This window comes from Bos indicus, chromosome 7, assembly GCF_029378745.1.
Source record: "Bos indicus isolate NIAB-ARS_2022 breed Sahiwal x Tharparkar chromosome 7, NIAB-ARS_B.indTharparkar_mat_pri_1.0, whole genome shotgun sequence".
In the NCBI taxonomy this organism is placed as follows: domain Eukaryota; kingdom Metazoa; phylum Chordata; class Mammalia; order Artiodactyla; family Bovidae; genus Bos; species Bos indicus.
In genome coordinates this window covers 12548259-12566698 of record NC_091766.1, presented here as the reverse complement: position 1 = coordinate 12566698, position 18440 = coordinate 12548259, and the positions used below count along the sequence as shown (strand labels likewise).

Sequence of the window (18440 nt, the reverse complement as noted above, 5' to 3'; positions counted from 1 at the left end):
AACACTCTCAGCCCTCGCGCTTCCGTTCCTATCGACGGTTACCGGAACTCCCCCCAGCCAGGGGACAGAGAATTCGGAGAAGCCAAAAATGCTCCTAGAAGACCGGAAGTGGGGAAGGAAACTAGGAAGCTGGAGACAAGTTTCAGTGTTTCCAACACTATTTCCAAAGAGCCTAAATGTAGAACCCGGAAGTGAGAAGTAGGAAGTAGACTATGGAGGACAATAATAAGGTTACACCCTCCCAGGGCAAGGAATGCTTCCGTGCCGGCGCGGGTAAGGTGGCGAGGAAGGGGAAGCCGAGGGATGGCTTTCCCTGAGCCAAAACCGCGGGGCCCCGAGCTGCCGCAGAAACGGTTGAAGACGTTGGACTGCGGGCAGGGGGCGGTTCGAGCTGTGCGATTTAATGGTGAGCGCCTTGATCTTTCCGAGTCCTCCTCCCGCCTCCTAAGGTCGACGGCCCAGTAACCCCCCCTGGTATTCCCCAGTGGATGGCAATTACTGTCTGACTTGCGGCAGCGACAAGACCCTGAAGCTGTGGAACCCGCTGCGGGGGACGTTACTGCGGACGTACAGCGGCCACGGCTACGAGGTGCTGGATGCGGCTGGGTGAGCCGGGGGGCCAAGGCGGGATCGGGGCGCTGAGGCCAGGAACAGAAGTAGATGCTAAATATTCTGTGCTCTGCCTTCTAGCTCCTTTGATAACAGCAGTCTTTGCTCTGGAGGTGGGGACAAGGCGGTGGTGCTGTGGGATGTGGCGTCAGGGCAAGTCGTGCGGAAATTCCGGGGCCACGCGGGGGTGAGTGCAAGCAAGAAGGGGTCTCATTAAAGCAAATCTGATTAGCATGTGGGTGGTAACAGGGATCCGCTCCGCCCCCCCCCCCCCCCACGCAATTACAGCGCAAGGATCCTTCCCCATGGCCCCCACTTCATCAAGCCCCATCCTTGCAGTTCCCCCCAACTCTTTGATCTCCCTTACCCTTAACCTTTTTCCCTTGCTTTAACTTGCACTGGGAACCCTGCTTTTGTCCTCATCCTCTAAGCGGCAGTTCCTGTTTCACAGAAGGTGAACACAGTGCAGTTTAATGAAGAGGCCACAGTTATCCTGTCTGGTGAGTCCAGGGCCTTGGCAGGTGGGCCCAGGAGACTGCCTCCGCCCTCTAAACCTGATCCACCTTCATGCTGGCCTTACAGGCTCTATCGATTCCACCATCCGCTGCTGGGACTGTCGCTCTCGGAAACCTGAGCCAGTACAGACACTGGACGAAGCCAGAGATGGTATATCCAGCGTGAAGGTGTCAGACCATGAGGTCCTCGCAGGGTGAGTGGGACCAGGACCTTGTCGCTCGCCAGGTGCCACCGAGGTTCACAGTTGTCTCTGTATTTAGATTAAAAAATCTACTCTCCTCATTGTGCTCATAAGGCCCTGCATGGTCTGGTCTCTGTTGTGCTCTCAGCTTTTATGTGGTTGTTGTTCAGACACTAAGTCGTGTCCAACTCTTTTTGACCCCATGCACTGTAGCACTCCAGGCTTCCCTGTCCTTCACTATCTTCTGGAGTTTGCTCAAACTCGTGTCCATTGAGTCAGTGATGCCATCCAACTATCTCATTCTCTGTCGCACCCTTCTCTTGCCCTCAATCTTTCCCAGCATCAGTGTCTTTTCCAATGAGTCGGCTCTTGGCATCAGGTGGCCAAAGGATTGCAGCTAATTTCTGTTAAATATACCACACATGCTTCCACTCTGGGACCGACATGCAATTGCCCTTTCTCCACCTGGACTGTTCTATACTACTTGGAGTGTATCTGAGCACCTCCTACAGGTCCCATTTTTAGTCAGCATACAGCAGTGAACAAGATAGAAAAACAAGGAAAACCCCTGCCTACATAGATTTGACAGTCTAGCTGCAGGAGACAATTAAAAAAAAAAAATTCCCATGCAGGGCTGCCCAAGTGTTCCCACAACCTGAGGGAGTGCTGATCCCACCACTGGGGGTGTTTGGACTGCTTGGCCTGTCAGCCCACCCAGTTCCCACACATCCCCCCCTTGAACTGAACATGGTTGGCTCCTTTCTCAGCCTCAAGCCTCAATTCCAGTGTCACCTCCTGGGAGCTGATGCCCCTCAGTCCACGAGGTTCCACTTTGGCAGCAAGTGCTCCTGGCTTGGTAGCAGCTGTGTTCCAAGTCTCTGTACAGGGTCTGGCCCAGAGAGGGAGCTCAGTGGAAAGCAGAAACAGATGGAATGGGACTTGATTGGCCCTTGGGTCTGTGTCTTAAAGCCATTGCCTCAGAATTCCACTTTTTTTTTTTTTATATTTATTTTTAATTTACTTATTTGGCTGCATCGGGTCTTAGTTGCAGCATGTTGGATGTAGTTCTCTGACCAGGGATTGAACCCAGGCCCCCTGCATGGAGAACTCAGAGTCTTAGCCACTGGACCACCTAGGAAGACCCAGAATTCCACTCTTGAGTTCACGTCAGTGTGTTTTCCGTGGCCGATCCTAAGCATGACGTGGCAGTGAAGGGTACTGGGAAGGATAGGTGCTAGCCTTGCCCTCGGGCCCCTGGCCAGGTGAAGAGGATACAGGGACACCAAAGCTGGCACCCTGGACCTACAGGCCCCTGCAAGTGCTTCAGCTGCAGCCGCCCTGTCTTGCAGTTCCGTAGATGGCCGGGTGAGGCGCTATGACCTGAGGATGGGGCAGCTCTTCTCAGACTACGTGGGCAGTGAGTGTGGCTGGTGCTGGGGGGCAGGCAGGGAAGGTGGGGACAGCCCAGGGGACCCAGCCTGACATGCCTGCCCTCCCCTGCCCCCAGGCCCCATCACCTGCATCTGCTTCAGCCGGGATGGCCAGTGCACCCTGGTGTCCAGCCTAGACTCTACCTTGCGGCTTCTGGACAAGGACACAGGGGAGCTGCTGGGCGAGTGAGTCCTCAGGAGCGTGGGGCCCCTCCCCCACCCCCAGTGAAGCCCGCCCCTAACACCCGCTCTGACTCCACTCACCCCCAGGTACACGGGCCATAAGAACAAGGAGTATAAGCTGGACTGCTGCCTGAGCGAGCGCGATACACATGTGGTCAGCTGTTCTGAGGACGGGAAGGTGTTCTTCTGGGACCTGGTGGAAGTGAGCCTCCCCACCCCCACTCCACGCTGGGGTGCCTGCCTTGTCCTTACCTGAGTCACTCTCAGGCCTGAAGGGGGGGTGGTGTTCTGTTAGAACTGGGGGCTAGAAGGAATGAGAGAATGAAGAAAGAAGGGCAGTCCTGGCAAAGAGCACAGCACATGCCAAAGCTTGGAGGTGTGGCGCCCATGTATCGGTCAGGAAATGGAAGTGCTGTGGATGGCAGTGGTGGCAGCAGGATCCAGGTCAGGTGGGGCCACTGGGACTGACCCTCGGGGAGGGAGGGTGGTGATGGCATCTCACCCCAGGTGAGATGGGGCTGTAGTTGTTCAGGAAATCGGAGCCACGTCTGAGCATCCCTGTGATTTCCCCCCGTGAGCCCTGTGAGCTCTGTCCTGATGTGTCTCAGCCTGGTGGGGACGTCAGAATGGGAACTGACCAGCTAGACTTCATGGGGTCAGGGCTGGGGCTTGGCTACAGAAGCCCCTTAGAGGATGAAGGAACTGGAGGGCCCTGGAGAGTTGAGGAGCCAGCTCTCCCTTTGAGAACTCAGAAGGCACCAAGGTTTTGCCTACGTCTCGAGGGTCCAGTAGACTGGCAGTCATCCTGCAAGGGAGGGCACGTGAAAGGACATTTTGCAGGTGGAGAGAAGAACCCAATATGTTGAGACTTGACTGCAGGGTAATAAAAGGAGGGAGCATTGAGGCTCTCAGGTGGGCTGGTGGAGCCCAGATGGCAATCTCTGGGCACAGTCTAAAGGCAGAGCCAAGAGGATTTACTGACAAAAGGACTTGAGGTGTACGAGGAAGATCCAAGGTGTCTGACCTGAGCACCTGGAAGGACAACTGACTGATGGGCTCAGTTTGGGACTGATTAAGTTTGCAATGTCTGGGAAGCAATTAGAAGCATTATAATGGAAACCAGGGGAGAGGCGGCCAGGAGGAGGGAGACACACTGATGACCACTGCCCACCCCTCACTCCACAGGGTGCCCTGGCGCTGGCCCTGCCTGTAGGTCCTGGTGTGGTGCAATCGCTGACCTACCACCCCACAGAGCCCTGCCTGCTGACTGCCATGGGGGGCAGCATCCAGTGCTGGCGGGAGGAGACCTACGAGGCTGAAGGTGCCCCAGGCTGAAGCCAGGGGACCCACTGCCAAGGACAGAGACACAGCCTAAGGAGGACCGCTGAGATCATTTATTCTAGACATGCTGCTGACCAAGAAGTGGGGAGGGGCTGGGTCTGCAAACTAATAAATAGAGGAGGGGGGTGAGGCCTCCCTGGGGCTGCACCGTCCAGTGTTCAGTCCTCATTCTTCTCGGGCGTGAAGGCATCTACCTTCTGGGCAAAGGTTTCAGCCACAAGCAGCGGGAAGACCAAGGAGGCATCAGCATAGACCTATGGAGGGAACCCAGGTGGGCCAGAGGATCCACAGCTGCAGCCTAGGAGACCCTGTGCTCCAGCTGGCTGGCTGACCCTCACCTTGACAGGCTGTGCATCCATCCGGATCTTGCCCCATGAGACAGCTTCATCTGGCCGGGCGCCTGAGTCAGAGCCATCAAACTCCTGGGCAGTGTTGATGTAGACGGCATAGTCAGCGCCATTCCGCTGTGGGAGGGACAGGATGGGCTGGTCAGCCAGACAGACTCCAGGGCAGGATACTAGCTAAAGGCACAGGGATGTGTCCCAGATAAAGGAAGCCCTTGGTGGCCTTCACTCCAAGGGAAGGGCTCCATGTCAATAACTGGGCCAAGTGGGAGTGTCATGGGATGCTGGGCAGTGGGCGGCTTTGCTCCAGACTCACCTAGGTAGCAAGAGCCCACCCACATCTGCCACCAACTCTAGAGAAGACTTCCACACCTCTTCCCTCTCTATGGTCCCCACCCCAGTCCCACTGTTTGTTCCCCACACAGCAGCCAGAAGGTGCCTATGAGCACCTGAGTGGCCCTCAAGGCCTCGCACTTTGTGGCTGTCACCTCTGGCCTCACCTCCTCTCACTCTCCCCTTCACTGGCCTCCAAGATGTGCCTACATCAGGCACCTCAGAACCTTTGCACTGGCCAGTCCTGCCAGAAACTCATCTCACGCCCACTCCTTAAGTTAACCACATGGTTCATGGGAGCAGCCCCTGAAAAACCTCTGCTCACAGGTCACACTTCCCAGGAAGTGTTCCCTTTTCTGAATAGCATGCCTTTCTCCTGCCCTCTCATCGTCATCCCTGATTCTTCTTTGTAACCAATACTGCCACCTGATGTACATGTCACCTTGTCACTGGTTTGCTGTTCATCTCCCCACTAGAACATCAGTTCCAGGAGGGCAGGTATCTTGGCTTGTCTAGTCCACAATTGTTTCCCAGCACATGGCATGGGCCTAGTACACAGGCCTGTCTGCACAGCAGGCACGAGTACCACCCCCCACTAGGGGCCACACAGTCTGCATCCCTGCTCACCATGAGGTTGGCATTGGCGATGTGGTGCTTGACCATGCCACCACCCAGGATGATCATCCCCGTACGCTTGGCGAAGATGGCCTGTGTGTTGATGAGCTTGAGGTCTGGGGGAGAGGGCTGAGTCAGGCCACCGCAGGCCCAGGCAGCCCTCCTCCCTTGCTCCTCTGCAGCCCCAACATCTTACCCTCAACAATGTCCAGGACCAGACCTGGGTTCTTATAGGAGTGGAAGAAGATCATGTCACCCAGCGAGCCATCTGTGAGTGCCGGGCTCAACACAGGAATATGGTTCTAGGAAAGAGCAAGACAGGAGGGGGGCCGGATCTAAGCCCTGTAGGTGCAGCCTGCAGGTGTTTCCTCTCTGCCTGATTCTGGGCAGGGAGCTTAACTTCACTTGGGCCTGGCACATGAAGAATGGTAGTTCTTGTTTTTCTGATTGCTGGACCCCAGAGCCTCTGAGGAGCATGGGGCCTTCCAAGAGTCCCCATGGGAGCTGCTAAGTATTGCCCAACTGCTTCCCAGCAGTCTAGGAGTAGAGCCAGAATGCCAGATCCACAGTCAATAGCTGTGGGACCTCAGACAAACTGCCTAACTTCTCTGTTTCTGAGGCTCCTTATGTAGGAGCAGGGATGAGGAGACTAGTACCAACTACCCAGGTGGCTGTGAAAATGAAACAACACATGCCAAAGCCTGGCATTTTTGCCCCCGCCGGTCCGTCACCTTCTGGGCCCAGTAATACACGGACTCTGGGTTGTTTATCTCCTTGCCAAGCCGGGCGATCATCTTGGAAGGTGTCCACTTCACACCCTAGGAGGAGACATTGGCTTCAGGCAGCAGCGCCTCCCCTGACGCACCCTCCCCCAGCCCCAGGTTGCTCCAGCCTCACCTCTGTGTTCTGCTCCAGCACCATCTGGTCCAGAATGGGCATCAACCAGTCCTCAAACTTGCAGTAATTGTCATTGGGCACCAGCAAGTTTCCAATCCTGGGGACAGAAGGTGGATGGGCATCAGGGCCCAGGACCCTCAGCCTGCCTCCCTTACTCAGCACCGCTCAGCCCCCACCCACCCACCTGTTGATCCCGTTCTCACGTAGCTCCTTCCCCCTGAGGCTGAACTCGCCCAGGTATGTGGGCGCCAAGCACTTGATGAAATCCTCCTCCACACCCCCAGCTGTGGTCACCAAGACGTCCACCTGCAGCCACAAGGCAGTGAAGTTATCCCAAGCAGAACTCCTAACTCCCAACTCTCATCCATTGACCCCTGTGGGGAGCTCTGCTGCAAAACAAAACTGACCCATATCTTCCTGTCTCACTTAAATGACCAGTAACCTTATTGCCCATTAAGACCCAGAGAGCCCAAGGCCACACCCCCACCAGGTCCCACCATGTTGTGCTGCACGAGGTAACGGATAGTCTCACGGATGCCTGAACTGATGAGGTTGGATGTGTAGCCCAGAAAAATGGTGCAGCCGGTGAGTGGGCGTCGGCTCTGGGTCAAGTCTGCATGTTGGTCTTCATCCTCGGATAGCGGCTCGAGTTTCTTCTCTATCTAGGTAAGGGCAGAGTTGAATTAACCTCTGGCCCCAAATTCCACCCCAAGGACCCGCGGCGGGTTTTGGTGTCAGACTCCCCGCCCAGGCTCTGACCACTCAGGGACAGAGAAACACTTCTACCTGGTACAGGGGAAGGAACACCCCTGTGTAGGCTCCGCCCTGTTCACAGCCCAAGTCTCAGGTCACATGCTTAGGCTTTGCCCCTTTTCAGGAATCCGAGAGCATCACTTTTTCAGGCCCGACCCCTCTCCCCACCGGGAAAAGCAAACCCAAGCTCAGGTCCGGGCGGGTGTAAGGGTCCACCTCCAATTCCTGGCTCAAATGCACTCTCTAGCCCAGGCTCCGCCCCTCCCATAATACTTTCACCTGTTACCTATAACGCCCGCTCCCCGCCCCCGCCCCGCCCCAGAATCAGTCCCAACCACTCCCCAGCACAAAACTCCCGGGCCCCATACTCTCTCCCACTATTGGACGAAGAACACACCTCCCAGAGAAGTCCCGCCCCCAGCCACCGCAGGGTGCTACTGGAGGCCACGCCCCCTCAACCCAGGAAGCCTCACCCAGGCCTCACCATGGCGTTGACTTGCTGTACCGCGCGCCCGAAGTTGGTGGCTTGGAAACCAGTGGTGCTGAAAGCCTCTAGCAGTGCGCGATAGTCCACGCCACGGTTGAAGTCGTAGCCCCGCACCTGCGCGGTCTCGAACGGCAGTGCCGAACTGTGCTTCAGCACGGCGGCCAGTGCCGCCGCGGGCACCTCCCTCTCCTGGGGACCCTCCATTGTCCTGCAGCTGCACTCTCAAGTCAGAGCCGCCCCAGGCCAGCCCTCTGGCAGCCTCGAACTGCTCTAGGCCCCGGCACGCACTTCAGTAGGAGATTCAAGGCCTGGGGAAAACCTGGGGAGGGCCGGAAGATGTTTAATCACATGACCCGCTGCGCCCGGAATCAAGGGTGCGGCCATCTTGTCTTGTACAGTCCGTAATACGGAAGCCGCGGGGAGCCATTATTTATATTCCGTATGTTCCCAGCCGCCGATGAATGATTTTTACTTTTACTGCCGCCTGCTGGAAACCCACCGCGTTGCGTGGAGCGTACCGGTTCGTGTCTACCCTCTCAGAGAGAGAATGGTTTCTCAGACGTTGCCGTTAGACGGAATTCGAATCACCAGGAGGTATCAGACAGTTTCTGCCTCGGAGAGTCTCTCGTCAAATTGGAACAGTGATCGCTGTTCGTGTCTTGCAAGTCTCCTGAGCCTCCATATGCAGCATAACCCCTGGTCTTCTGTCTCTGGCAGCTGAGCTGCCATATCCTCTTTGAAGTCTTCCTTGACTTTCCTCTGGGTCAGGGATCTCCTGTGGGACCCAGGGCTGATATCTCTTTCCCTCTAGCGAGCCTGTGAGATGCTAGAGGGTAGGGGTCTATGATCTTATGGGTCCTCTTAACCATGCATAGGGTTTAGTCCAGTGAGACCCCTGTAATCACTCACTCTACAATTTATGGAGTCTGCACTATATACTGTGTGCTTCCCTGGTGGCTCAGTGGTAAAGAATTCATCTGCCAATGCAGGAGACACGGGTTTGACACCTGGGTCGGAAAGATGCCACATGCCTCCGAGCAACTAAGCCCATGTGCCACAATATTGAGCCTGGGAGCCACAACTACTGAAACCCACGTGCCCTAGAGCCCATGCTTTGCAAGAAGCCACCAAAATGAGAAGCCTCCACACCACAATGAAGAGTACCCAGAGACCGGGTAGCAATGAGGTAGAAATATTCCAGCACTGCCAAAAATAATAAATAATTTTTTAAAGAAAAACCCTCTTATTGTGGCTTCCCAGTAAGAGTAATACTCGGGCTCTTCCCTGTGGCCTAAGAAGGCACTGACTTGCCTACCCTCATCCCCTACCACTTGGCCGCACTCACTTTTCTCCAGCTCCACTAACCTGACTGTTCTAGAGCCCAATAAGCTCTTTGCTGACCAAGGGGCAATGCACTTGCTGCTCTCTCTGCCTGGAACACCTGCTTCCCCAGCTCCTCCTCCTCTGGGCCTCAATCCAAATGTCACCTCCTCCAAGAGGCCTGCCCTGACCACCTGCTCTTGCTCTTACCTTGCTTTTGTTTTTCACAGTGCAGGATATATTCTGTTTGCTGCTGTTCATCCCTCCCTGCCATCCAGCTCTGTGAAGGCAGGATCATGTCTGGTTTCACTGCTATTCTTTTCAGTCTGTGCAGTGCTGGGCACACATTGGGATCTCAGCAAAAATGGATGAAACACACACAAAGACGTCAAGGTGATCCATGAAGAATGAAGGAGGGATTGAAAAGGATTCAGAGAGGACAGTAGGTGCCAGACCAGGCAGGGCCCTGTGGGCTGTAGTAAGGAGGGTGGGTTTTATTCTCAGGGGCTGAGAAACCATAGGAGAGTTTTTAAAATGAAAAACTGATTTATTTTCTCCAATTTATAAAACTGTGGTAGAATACACATAACATGAAATTAACATTGTAACCTTTTTTTTTTTTTTTTTTTTAAGAAAGAAAGCTCTGTAGTCTGTCTCTTCTTTAAAAGATACTTATTTGACTGCACTGGGTCTTGCTTGCAACATGTTGTATCTTTAGTCATGGCAGGAGGGATCTAGTTCCCTGGGATTGAACCCAGGCCCCCTGCATTGGGAATGTGGAGTCTTAGCCACTGGACCACAGGGAAGTCCCCCACTGTAACCATGTTTAAGTCCACAGTTCAGAAGCATTAAGTACCTTTACATTGTTATACAACCATCACCTCCTTCATCTCAAGAACTCTTTCATCTTCCCAAACTGAAACTTTGTACCCATTAAACACAACTCCCCATCCCCCTTTTTCCTCAGCAACTGGCATTCTGCTTTCTGGGATTTGACTACTCCTACCTCACATAAGGGGAATCATGTATTAGCTGTCATTTTGTGACTGGCTTATCTCACTTAGCAGAATGTCCTCAAGTTTCATCCATGTTGTAATGTGATTTAACAGATCCCACTGACTTACTGGAGTAGAATGGGGTCAGGCTGTGCAGGGCAGGGGAGACCAGGCAACTGCACTGGTCCAGGCAAACTGAGATGGGGGGGCAGGACCCCAATGCTACCAACAGAGTGGGGAGAAGTGACCAGTCTGACAACCTAATTTGAAAGTTCATCTATAAACTGCACGGTGAGCTCTGTTCAATACTCTGTAATGACCTATATGGGAAGAGAATATTAAAAAAAAAAAAAAACTGGATATATGTTTATGTATAACTGATTCACTTTGCTGCGCAGAAACTGACCCAGCATTGTAAATCAACTATTCCAATAAAAAATTATTAATTAAAAACAAAGAAAGTTGTTCTGACGGCTCTTGATGAAGGATTAAATGTAGGAATACTGGAAGAAAGGAAGAAAGGAGTTAAAGATTGGAACCAGGGCAGTTGGGTGGATGGTGGTGAATTTGGGGGATGGAGGTTTGGGGTTGGGGGAGAGGATCCAGAGTCCAACTTTGGCCAGGTTAGGTGAGAGACAACTGAGAGGTGGGGGTGATGGACCGAGGAGGGAGGAGGGTCCTCATGCGGGTCAGAGGTCAGGGAAGGGGCTGGGACACAGGGGAAGCCATCAGTATAAGTGAGTGAATTGAGTCATCTGTGGATAAGGGCCCTGGGTCATGAGTATAGACAGACACAGGAGAGGCAGGGCTGCACCTGAACCAGGGTTCACGCTGTGCCTCCTCACGTCAGAGGAGGAGCCAGTTAGCAGGGGATCAAGCAGATCTGTGAGAGCCCGGGGCTCCTACACTCCCCCAGTAAAGGTGACACATGACAGAGCAGCCACTGGGCCTCCTGGGGCAGGGACCCCTTTGGCCTCAGCAGCTGCTGTTGCCGCTGGTGACATTTCACTCCGTGAATGTCCTGGCTTCAAAGTCTCTGCAGGCATTGTGGGGGGTTGGGGGGGTGTTGGAGAGGCTGGGCTGGGGGAGGGCTCCAGAGTGGGGCCGCAGGAGGAGGACCGAACAGCCAGGAGTCAGCCGGAGTCTTCAGTTGAGGTACATGGTCCTGATGGGTTGGGGAGCAGCCACCCCCATGCCTCAGGCACCAGGGACATAGGAGGAGGCAGGAGCTTGGGGTTTGGGGTGCAGCCTGCTGCCTGTGGCTCTGCTCACCCTCCCTCAGATGTCCAGCAAGGTGACCATTGGCAGTGACATTGGGCAAGCCCGCCGGGCCGTGGAGCAGCTGCGGATGGAGGCAGGCATTGACCGCGTGAAGGTGAGGACCAGGGTGAGGCGGGCGCATCTGAGAGAGCAGGGCAGGTGGACGGCCCAGCCCAGGTCGGGCTAACCGGGCTGGTCTGCAGGTATCCAAGGCAGCTACCGACCTGCTGCAGTTCTGCACAGAGCAGGCCAAGAGCGACCCCTTTCTCGTGGGCATCCCAGCCGCCACCAACCCCTTCAAGGAGAAGAAGCCCTGCGCCATCCTGTGAACCCTGCAGCCCGGACCGCCCAGGGGGCCTCAATAAAGATGAAGTGAGTGCTCCTCAGGGCATGGCTTGGCCAAGCTTCCGTGGTGGACTTTGGGTTTGTAGGGACCAGGTGTGGGGTGTGCCTGGCCCAGCCTCCCTCCTCGCCCACGCCAGGGTCACGGCCACAGAAGCACACCCTGGACCCTGAATAGAGGAGCATGCCCCTCCCTCACCTACCCCTTCCCTGACTGCCCCCCTCCCCACGGCCCAGGGGGTAGCATTAGCAGATGCCCGGTCCCTCTGCCCAAACACCCAGGGTTAGAGTCCCGATCTATGTATCAGTGCGTGTCACACACACACACACACACACACACAGAGTTCACACACGCAGGTACCATCATACAGACAAGTGCCACTTCTCAAGTGTCTCCCTCCCCCTCACAGAAAGCACAGGAGACGCAGTCTCGATCCCTGGGTTGGGAAGATCCCCTGAAGAAGGAAATGGCAACCCACTCCAGTATTCTTGCCTGGAAATCCCATAGACAGAGGAGCCCGGAGGGCTACAGTCCATGGGGTCACAAACAGTCGGACACGACTGAGCAACTAAACAACAACAGCAAACCGCATATACAGCCTGACTGGCCTCCCTGGGGACATTCGGGCACACAGGATCCCTGAAATGCACCCGGGCAGGCGCAGGCGCACCCAGAACCTGCCCCCCCGCCCGCCCCCCCCCCCCCCCCCCCCCCCGCCACAAACGCACACACAGCAGTGGCTGTCGTCCAGGCTTTCAGGCCCCATCTCACAGACACACACCCACCCCTGGTACCCTGGCCCCAAGCAGGGAGGGACAGAGCCCTCAGGTGACACCAGGCTCACACTCCAGGCCGGAGCACCAGTACAGCAGGTTTATTTCTTTGCTCTCAAGGCAGAGCCTGCATCCAAATCATAACAAAAACAGGGCCCGAGGGTGGGGACCAGCCCCCTTGGGTGGGCCGGAACACAAAGCTCACCTCCCCTGGCGTGGGGCCCAGCCCAGGGACCCCACATGGCCATGGCCAGGACCCCTTGTGCCATAGGCTTGTGGGGCAGGGCAGAGGCAGCACCAGCATGGGGGAAGGTCCCCGCCCCCGAGAACAGAGGTCATGGCCCCGCCTGCCGGTAGGCAGACCCACATCCACATCCACCTGCTCAGGCCTGCAGCCTCCAGACCTCCAGTGACAGGCCCCCAGAGGCAGCCACCACCAGGTTGCCCTCGGCACAAATCTGTGAGGACAGGGACAGGAGGAGTCAGGGGTGCTCTCGGTGGGCAGGGGCGGCGCGTGGGACAGGGCCTTACCCCATTCAGCACATTGTGATGGCTTCGAGTGCAGATGGTCCTTGGTGGGTCTGTGGGCACGTGTACCTGGTGAGGGGCAGTGGGCAAAGGTCATGGGACGTGTCCCCGACAGTTGAGGGTGGGTAGAGAAGAGGCACTGTCCTGGGCCCTCACCCGGATGGTCTTGTCGGTGGACGTGGTGTACAAGGCCCCCAGGGAGTGCTTGATCCCCGTGATCTGAGACCTGTGGCCCACATCAAAGGACTGGGGGAGGGAGGGACAGGTGACACTCAGGTGTGGCTCTCCCTAGGCCAGTGCCCCACTGCCCCCCAGGGGTTAAGAGGCGGGGAGGCAGCCCAGGGAGAGTCGGGCAGGGGCGAGGGCCTCGGCAGACCCGGACAAGCTGGAAGCAGCCACTGCGGTTGGCAAAGACGTGCAGTAGGCCCTGGTTATCGCCAGCCCAGAGCTGAGGTTCCTGGTAGGACATGCAGAGCAGGTAGGAGTCCAGCTGCAGGAGGGACGGAGATGGAGTGGCTCAGGCCAGTCCAGGCCACTCCACACAGCCCCGGCCCCCTGGGCCCCCGGGGGATGGCCCACCTGCAGCCGCTGCAGGACACTGTTGGCCCGGCGGTCAAACACCACGAGCGTGTGGTCCTCGCTGCCTGAGATGATGTGCCGGTCGTCTGCCAGCAGTGCCAGCACGGCGCTGGAGTGCAGCCGCCGGCTCTTCAGCAGGGCTGGGCCAACTTTGCAGGTGAGGGGCCAGGGAGGGAAGCAACATCAGAGCCCCCTTGGAGGCCCCCCTGGACCCCGGATCTCCATCCTCCGTGGCTTCCTCTGGGGGCCTTCCAGTCCATCACCCCATCCCACGTGGAGACAGGGCTTCCTCTGCCCCTAGTATCCGCACGCAGCAGTCACCCTGTGGCCCCCAGCACAACACAGGCCACTTGGAGTGGCCAGCCTCTGGTTGTGTGATTGTTACCCAAGTCAGACTGTGAGGACCAAGTGTTTCTTTTCCCAAAATGACCCTGGAGACCCCAGGCAGCCCTGCTCTCCCCACCTAGGCCCCAGGGCCCACCTCTGGGATCGTAGACGGTCACCTTCTTGTCATAGGTGCCGGTCACCAGGATATCTGGCCGGTAGGACAGGCACAGAACAGCTGCCTTGCCCCTGGGGACACACAGACCACAGAGCTGGGGAAGGGGCCGGACAGAGCACTGCCCACCCAGGCCCTCCTGCCCAGGTCCCCTCACACTTTATCTCGCCAAACTGCTGCCCGTCAGCCGCCATGTCCCAGAGCTTCACTGTGCTGTCCCAGGAACCGGAGCACACTCGGTGGTCCAGCGCTGCCAGTGACCACACCCAGCCCTGTGGGACCAGACCCATGTCCTGTGATCTTCCCCATTTCACAGAACCCAGAGTGAGTCAGCATGAGGAGAGATTAGAGCTCAGGTCTGCGGGTCTGACTTCAGAACCGAAAGACCTGCACGTTGTTGCTGTGGTTTACTTGCTAAATCATGTCCGACTCTTTGAAATCCCATGGACTGTAGCCTACCGGGCTTCTCTGTCCATGGAATTATCCAGGCAAGAATACTGAATGGATTGCCATTCTTTCTCCAGAGGAACTTCCAGACCCAGGGATCGAACTCATGGCTCCTGCATTGCAGGCAGATTCTTTACTGCTGAGCTACCAGGGAAGCCCAAAACATGTACACCCCCACCTAATAATGTTCCTAAATCAAGTACTGCAGAGCCTTAGCACCAGCACAGGTTGAGGCCACATGACAATGTGATTAAGAATAGGACCTCCACGGAAATTCTGTGGTGGTCCAATGTCTAAGGCTCCAATGCAGGAGGCCTGGGTTTGATCCCAGGTCAGGGAACTAGATTCCACGTATCTGTAAACCCGACATCTGAGCACCTACTCTATATGAGCCTGAGTGAAGCTCTTAATGCATAGTCACCTCATTCAACCTCATCCTAATTGACACTGGACAGAAGCAGTAAGTGAGGCCCAGAGAAGTCATATATGACTTTGACTTTACCCAAAGTCACACAAACAATAGCAGACCAAGATTGAAATCTATGAGGTCTGGAACTTTCCTGGGGGCACAGTGGATAGAAATCCACCTACGAATGCAAGGGACACAGGTTCAATTCCTGGTCTGGGAAGATTCCACATGTCAAGAAGCAACTAAACCCATGCACCACAACTACTGAAGCCCATGCGCCCTAAAGTCTCACACTGCAACTACTGAGCCCATGTGCTGCAATTACTAAATAAACCTGCTCTCACCTAGAGCCTGTGCCTCGCAACAAGAGAAGCCACCGCAGTGAGAAGCCTGAGCACTTCAACAAAGAGTAGCCCCGGCTCGCCACAACTAGAAGAAGCCAGAGTGCAGCAATGGAGACCCAGCATAACCAAAAAAATTAATAAAAATTAAAAAAAAATAAATCAATGAGCTCTGGTGCCAAAACCCATGCCCTCAGCCACAGTAGCCTGCCCAGGCCTCCTAGCTCCTACCTTTGCCTGATCTCCTATCCCCTCACCTTGTGAGTGCTGTTCTTCTGGGTCCCCAGGGTCTTGACCAGAACCCTGCTGGGCTCCACCCCCAGCTGCTGCAGGTCCCACAGGTTGACATTGCGATCTCGGGAGCCAGACAGGCAGAGTGTCCCACCCTGGGAGAGGAGTGAGGTGGTGTGGTAGGGGTCACCCTGGCCCCCCACTGCCAGGCCCTCCACCAACCCCTGTCTCACCTGAAGCAGCAGCACCGAGTCAATGGAAGCAAAGTGCCCATCGGCTAGGCAGAAGTACTCAGCCCTGCGCCCATCATCTGCCCAACGTGACAGGTGCTGCTCCAACTCAATGCAGGCCGTCGGCCAGTCAAAGTCCTCCTCTGTGGGATGCAATACCAGGGTCCCCAGTGGGCAGGAACCCTGCCACCCACTCCAGCTTTCCAAGCTCACCACTGGCTTCTGGGGAGCAGAAGACTTGGAGAGAATCCCACTTGGATCCCTTACCCCACCCAAGGAAGCCCAGGCTCTAGCTTTGGGACCACCAGCCCACCCACCTGCCATGCAGGTCTAAGGCTGCTCCTTACCGTTTCCAGATACTGGGTAACTGAAGCCCCAGGATCACCTTCCCAGGCCTCATTCTCCAACCTCAGGATGTTAAAGTCCTGCCTCACCCCTGGCTGTGGTCCAACCTCAGCTTCACCCTCCCTACCCCTTTGGCTGGGCACAAGAGTTAGGACTACATAACTAACCCTTCTTGTTTTGGCCACCTGAACCACTCATGGAAGTGTTCCCCAAAATCAGTATCCCAAACCTGGGACCCTTGTCAAGGAGCAGAACCCAAGCCCTTGACCCAAACATCTATATTTTAATCAAGCTGTTCAGTAAAGTCCCATCAATTCAAGACCAGCAGGCTGCATTATCCTCTAGGGACCAAAGACTTTGGTGGCAGAAGGAATGACCACCAGCCCTTGTCTGAGATCACAGGTTAGACCCTGAACTTGAGGATCTGTGACTGCTGGTATCAGAGATCCCAACCTCTAAACCATAGCTTAGGTTCAAGGGTTGTAGGCTCTGGACCTGTGTCCATGTCTCACCCTCACCTAGGCCAAGACTCTAGGGGTAAGGGACTTTTACATTACCAGTTGCTGCCTTAGCATCTACACCCAGAACCTGGGGATTCTTGGTCTTACTTTGAGCACCAAGCAGCCTGACAGCCTGAGACTTTAAGTCGCTGTAGCAACCCCCGGCCTGAGAATCATTGGATCTTGAGTTCAGGGACCCCAGTTATCCAGGTAGATTTCTATAGCCTCAGGATCCCAAGTATCTGCCTCATGGTTCACCCAGAGGTCAGGAGCTTTGGTACTACCAGTAACTACCTCAGCCACCCTGAACCAGGACAGCCAGGGAGTTTTCTCCAGTGGGTGTGCTCATGACACCCTAGACCCCTTCCCCCTCGCCCCAGGCCTGACTTGGGCAGGCGACCCCCGGGCGCGCGCACCTTCCACCACTGGGTAGGGAGCCCGTACGCGGCGCTGCGCGCGTAGCCTCCAGGTGACACGGTCACGCACGAGGTCGCGCAGCGCGTGGCAAACGCGTGGCAGGACATGGAGCACGAGGCGCGCGTCGAGGTAGGCGCAGATCTCGAGCAGCAGCTCCGGGGGTAGGCTCAGCAGGCCCGGAACTGCCACAGTCGGGCCCTTGGACGCGGCCCGCGGTTCCAGAGAGCCAAAGGACACCGTGGGCGCGGGCAAAGGAGGGGCGCGCGGGGGTGCCAGCCCGAGTTTTGGAGGACTGAGCACGCGGGCCACGTAAGCCTCGGCCTGCGCGTCGGGGTCAGGCTCCAGCTCCGGGTCCGAGTCATCGTCCCAGGCGTGGGGATCGTCGCGCGGCCCTGGAGGCAGCTCCATGGCGACCGGGTGGGCGCGGCTGGCCCTGCTCTGTCAGACTCAGAGCCCGCGTCCTGTCTCCTAGGCAGCACGAGGGCACTTCCGGCGCTGCCTGATGACGTTAGGCGCCAGCCGGAACCAAGCAACCCGCGTGGAAACTGGCCGCGTGCTGGATGCGGGGTCCTCGGAAAGGTCTAGTTCTTAAGCTGCGTCGACCTTGGACTGGAAAAATCCCGATTTCTGGTTCCTGCGTTTATTAAACTAGAATGTCTGATGTTGCTGATGCAAAGGGCCATTGGACTCTGGTTTGAAAAACACGGCCCTAAAGCACTTCTCACAGACACGGAACCTAAGAAATAAATTTCTTTTCCTGGTTCGAAGTCTAGGCATGCCAGTGATTCCTGTCTTTTCTTAGCGACCCAGAAACACACTGCAGAGCCCTCGGTGAAAGTTAAACAAATTCTAAGCAGCACTAGCCCGTTCCCTCTTCTGATATCCACGTGGCTCTTTGCTCAATCACCTTAGCAGAGTACCCTAAGTACCCAGAGTACTGTAAGACCGGTCATTTTCCAAAACGTACTTTCTCCCCTCCCTCCACTGTATTTTTCTCTATGGGACATACCACTGTTTCACTGGTTAGCTTTATTTTTTCTCACTAAAATGCACACACTTAAATGAAAATTGGTTGTGTCAGCATTTAAAAATTTCTTCCAGGTTGATGCAGGTGATCGTTGGGTTGTACAGAGGTTGCAAGATTTTATCCTGAGGCCTCTGCATACCCAGATAAGAGATTTTTTATTTGCCTTTAACTGTTGTGCATGTTTTCCTGGGTCCCACGGCCTTGACGTTGGGCTGAGCATTATACAAATCCAGAGTTGTGAAACCAGCCCAAGAGTGCTGCAAGGTCTTGCTCTTTGCCACTCAGTTTAGTCTTTAGCCCATGGTGATTTTGAATCTGTGCTGTAGTGAGCTCCCAGACTGCAATTATGTCCCAGAGACGGTGTTGCATGTGCTATATTACCACATTTAATGTTTACTCTTACTTCCCCACTCCTCCAGTTATTTCCTGACCTGATTCCTGTACATCCCATTTCTAAAACTTTCCAGGCCCCCCTCTACATCTCTTCTCTACTGCCAAAACCCAAGG

At 55.7% G+C, this 18440-nt stretch overlaps 4 protein-coding genes across 6 annotated transcripts; 2 read left to right on the top strand and 2 right to left on the bottom strand.

Moving 5' to 3' along the window:
• Positions 1 to 117: 117 nt before the first annotated feature.
• Positions 118 to 4407, top strand: WDR83 (WD repeat domain 83). Its single transcript, XM_019964081.2, has 9 exons — positions 118 to 406; positions 486 to 606; positions 691 to 796; positions 1061 to 1109; positions 1192 to 1318; positions 2656 to 2723; positions 2814 to 2922; positions 3007 to 3121; positions 4105 to 4407. Exons 1-9 carry the CDS (start codon positions 304 to 306, stop codon positions 4252 to 4254), a joined length of 948 nt encoding a protein of 315 aa, XP_019819640.1. The 5' UTR covers positions 118 to 303; the 3' UTR covers positions 4255 to 4407.
• Positions 4299 to 8039, bottom strand: DHPS (deoxyhypusine synthase). 3 transcript variants are annotated; one of them, XM_019964079.2, is made up of 9 exons: positions 7687 to 8039; positions 6947 to 7111; positions 6634 to 6755; positions 6450 to 6546; positions 6284 to 6370; positions 5749 to 5854; positions 5565 to 5668; positions 4599 to 4724; positions 4299 to 4514 (listed from the first exon to the last, which is right to left on the bottom strand). In XM_019964079.2, exons 1-9 carry the CDS (start codon positions 7891 to 7893, stop codon positions 4419 to 4421), a joined length of 1110 nt encoding a protein of 369 aa, XP_019819638.1. In that variant the 5' UTR covers positions 7894 to 8039; the 3' UTR covers positions 4299 to 4418. The 3 variants fall into 3 exon arrangements, with proteins under 3 accessions (XP_019819638.1, XP_070648837.1, XP_070648838.1); XM_070792736.1 differs by lacking the exon at positions 7687 to 8039 and adding an exon at positions 7236 to 7397; XM_070792737.1 differs by lacking the exons at positions 6634 to 6755; positions 7687 to 8039 and adding an exon at positions 7236 to 7400.
• Positions 8040 to 11149: 3110 nt separating this feature from the next.
• On the top strand, positions 11150 to 11601 carry GNG14 (G protein subunit gamma 14). The gene is given in 3 exon segments (XM_019964076.2): positions 11150 to 11386; positions 11389 to 11475; positions 11478 to 11601. Coding segments are annotated over 3 exon segments (303 nt in total). The 5' UTR covers positions 11150 to 11286; the 3' UTR covers positions 11594 to 11601.
• Positions 11602 to 12465: 864 nt separating this feature from the next.
• On the bottom strand, positions 12466 to 17402 carry FBXW9 (F-box and WD repeat domain containing 9). Its single transcript, XM_019964075.2, has 10 exons — positions 16906 to 17402; positions 15648 to 15787; positions 15441 to 15569; positions 14146 to 14258; positions 13969 to 14060; positions 13488 to 13636; positions 13285 to 13398; positions 13065 to 13154; positions 12912 to 12977; positions 12466 to 12838 (listed from the first exon to the last, which is right to left on the bottom strand). Exons 1-10 carry the CDS (start codon positions 17312 to 17314, stop codon positions 12764 to 12766), a joined length of 1377 nt encoding a protein of 458 aa, XP_019819634.2. The 5' UTR covers positions 17315 to 17402; the 3' UTR covers positions 12466 to 12763.
• Between the last annotated feature and the right edge of the window lie 1038 nt (positions 17403 to 18440).

Bases quoted from the DNA above. Each gene is read 5' to 3' on its own strand.
- FBXW9 (XM_019964075.2), bottom strand. From the start codon at position 17,314: ATGGAGCTGCCTCCAGGGCCGCGCGACGATCCCCACGCCTGGGACGAT. The intron at 13,637-13,968 runs GTGGGCCCTGGG...TCACCTGCAAAG, and splicing joins GACCGTCTACGATCCCAGAG to TTGGCCCAGCCCTGCTGAAG. The intron at 12,978-13,064 runs GTGAGGGCCCAG...GCCCCTCACCAG, and splicing joins CCACCGACAAGACCATCCGG to GTACACGTGCCCACAGACCC.
- DHPS (XM_019964079.2), bottom strand. From the start codon at position 7,893: ATGGAGGGTCCCCAGGAGAGGGAGGTGCCCGCGGCGGCACTGGCCGCC. The intron at 7,112-7,686 runs GTGAGGCCTGGG...GCCCTTACCTAG, and splicing joins TACAGCAAGTCAACGCCATG to ATAGAGAAGAAACTCGAGCC. The intron at 4,515-4,598 runs GTGAGGGTCAGC...TTCCCTCCATAG, and splicing joins TGGATGCACAGCCTGTCAAG to GTCTATGCTGATGCCTCCTT.
- WDR83 (XM_019964081.2), top strand. From the start codon at position 304: ATGGCTTTCCCTGAGCCAAAACCGCGGGGCCCCGAGCTGCCGCAGAAA. The intron at 797-1,060 runs GTGAGTGCAAGC...CCTGTTTCACAG, and splicing joins AATTCCGGGGCCACGCGGGG to AAGGTGAACACAGTGCAGTT. The intron at 1,319-2,655 runs GTGAGTGGGACC...CCTGTCTTGCAG, and splicing joins GACCATGAGGTCCTCGCAGG to TTCCGTAGATGGCCGGGTGA.